Source organism: Colobus angolensis, unplaced genomic scaffold (assembly GCF_000951035.1).
Source record: "Colobus angolensis palliatus isolate OR3802 unplaced genomic scaffold, Cang.pa_1.0 Scaffold61, whole genome shotgun sequence".
Classification (NCBI taxonomy): domain Eukaryota; kingdom Metazoa; phylum Chordata; class Mammalia; order Primates; family Cercopithecidae; genus Colobus; species Colobus angolensis.
The window spans coordinates 5,555,249-5,557,986 of record NW_012119710.1 but is presented as its reverse complement, the minus strand read 5'-3'; the positions used below and the strand labels follow the sequence as shown (position 1 = coordinate 5,557,986).

At 37.8% G+C, this 2,738-nt stretch overlaps 1 protein-coding gene across 1 annotated transcript; it reads right to left on the bottom strand.

The window, feature by feature from the left end:
- Nucleotides 1-1,482: 1,482 nt before the first annotated feature.
- LOC105527261 (olfactory receptor 4C45-like) lies at nt 1,483-2,397 on the bottom strand. The gene has a single exon (XM_011963567.1). The coding sequence runs from the start codon at nt 2,395-2,397 to the stop codon at nt 1,483-1,485; it is 915 nt and encodes a 304-aa protein (XP_011818957.1).
- Nucleotides 2,398-2,738: the final 341 nt, after the last annotated feature.

The following is a 2,738-nucleotide window of genomic DNA, read 5'->3' as shown; positions in this document are numbered from 1 at the left end:
TTGTTATCGTTTGTCAGGAACTGCAGTTCGCTGCACACCTTAGACTCTGGTGACATCCCTGAAGGGTATTCATTGTTGGAGCAATTTTTAATACTTTTCAGCTGACTCATGGTTTCAATTTAAATCATTTAATTATCATAATTGAAAAAAATGTAATGTTATTTTCCTTTTACTGATGAAGGAACAGGTAGAGAGGTTAAACAATTTGCTTACATTTATAAGGCTAATTAATGCAGAGACCAGGTGAGAAATCAAGTCTGTTTGATCCAAGGTTCTTAGTCCCTAACTTCAAAGCATCTGACTATATCTGAATCTTGTAGAATTTCATTGCATTCATGGTATGGATTCTTTTCTATAATCTAGATTTGTGATCACTGTCATCCAGTTTCATGACACAAACTTATTTCTATGTCTCTGGCAATTTCCTATGACAGCCTGACAGCTGTTTAGTTTTCAGAGCTTTCTTTTCCTTTGCTGGCATCTAAACCTGATTTTAATGTACAGATATTATTTGCCTTAACTTTATTGTTATTTTTATCAGTTATATTTATCAATTCTATTTCTTTTGCTCCAGCCAATAATACTTTCAATTCTTGCTGGGTGCGGTGGTGCATGCCTGTAATCCCAGCACTTTGGGAGGCCAAGGTGAGTTGATCACCTGAGTTCAGGAGTTTGAGACCAGCCTGGCCAACATGGTGAAACCCTGTCTCTACTAAAAATACAAAAATTAGCTAGGCATGGTGGTGTGCACCTGTAATACCATTTACTTTGGAGGCTGAGGCACGAGAATCGCTTGAACCCAGGAGGTGGAGGCTGCAGTGAGCTAAGATCATGCCACTGTACTCTAGCCTGGGTGACAGAGTGAGACTCTGCCTAAAAAAAAAAAAAAATACTTTCAATTCTTTTTGTAGATAATTGTATACTATAGAGAATGGAGATATAATTTTTTAAAAGTAAGTTTTCATGAAAATGCTCTTTTTAGCCCTTTCATATATAGTCGTTTGTGCTCTTGTAAAAGAAAACTTCATTCTAGCTGTAGTGCTGGGTATGAAAGGTGTCAAGAATGTTGTTGTCAATCCATTTCATACCCACAAACAGGACAACAATATAAATTTTGTGAGCCCTTGAAACTTTTGCCCTTGTAAGTTCTTTCCTCCATAAAAAGTATTAGAAGTTGTATTTTATGAGTGTGTTGGCATAAAGATAAATATAATCCAGTTGTACTTAGATTATATTCATTTTCTTCTTCTTCTTTTAAAGAAATGAAGCATTTCAAGGGCTCCTAAAAGTATCATGGGCTGTTGGCACTACTACTGGGCCTTAATGAATAGGTCAGCACAGCCTACTATATGTCCTCCTAATAAAAATTGATGGAGACAGGATAAGATAATGGACTGTCCCAAGTTTCATCGATCAAGAAATAGAATAAATCTCTATAAAATATCACCAGATATTCTTGCCTAAATGTTTGTGTCATCAGACTTATTGATTATCAGTTTTCATTATTTGCTTCCAGAGCTTCTTAATGACATTTTTTACTTCCTTAGTTTTGAGGGTGTAGATTAAAGGGTTCAACATAGGTGTAAACAGGGTGCAAAAGACAGTCACAGCTTTGTCAGTGGGGAAGGAGGTTAGAGGTCTTAGATATAGGTATGAACAAGGGACAAAGAATAAGATGACAACGAAGATATGAGAGGTACAACTAGACAGAGCTTTGTGACGCCCTTCAGAGATATGAGTCCTTAGGGAGCACAGGATGATGACATAGGAAGCAACCAGCATGGAAAAAATGAGGAAACACAGTGATCCACTGTTGGCAGCTATCAGAGGCCCCAAGGTGTGAGTGTCTGTGCAGGCCAGCTCTAGAAGAGGTACTAAATCACACAGAAAGTGGTCGATGACATTGGGGCCACAGAATGGTAACTGGGCTATGAACAAAGTCTGGATCCCTCCATGCACAAATCCCAGAATCCCAGCCACCCCCATCAGGAATCCACACATAGGTTGACTCATGATGGTTTTACAGATGGCCACATAGCGGTCGTAGGCCATGACGCTTAATAAGATGATCTCAGCTACCGCAAAGAAATGTTCTGTGAAGAGCTGAGTCATGCAGCCATTGAAGGATATGGTGTTCTTTTCAGAGATCAAGTCAAAGATCATTTTAGGGGCTATGGAAGAAGAGTAGAAAACATCTATAATGGACAAATAGGACAGAAAAAAGTACATGGGGGAATCCAGGGCTGGGCTGATGAAGATGATGACTGAGATGAGCAGGTTACCTGCCAATGTGATCAAGTAGGTGATTAAAAACATAACAAACAAGAATTTCTGCAGTTCTAGATTGTGAGTGAGGCCCAGCAGGATGAATTCTGTTATATTGTTCATGTTTTTCATAGATTTAGCTCAGGTTGTGTGTATATGGCCGATCTGAAAAAAAAAAAACAGTATTTCTGAATGATGATATTTTAAATTCAATACTGAAATATTTCATCACCTCTTTAGTCCTGGTTTTTGGGGATGATGGAGCTACATTGCCACCTCTGCTGTTTTGCAGAGCTGTAAAGAGGAACAGAAGATTAGATTTCTCCTAATTCATATATTAGTGAAATAATGATAATATCTTACAACTACCACAATAAAACAAGATCTTGTTATAAATATTGACTTCCAAACTTCCTTTCTGGCTCTAAAATTTCACATATGGCTTTCTTTCATTTTTGGAGAGGACAAATCTT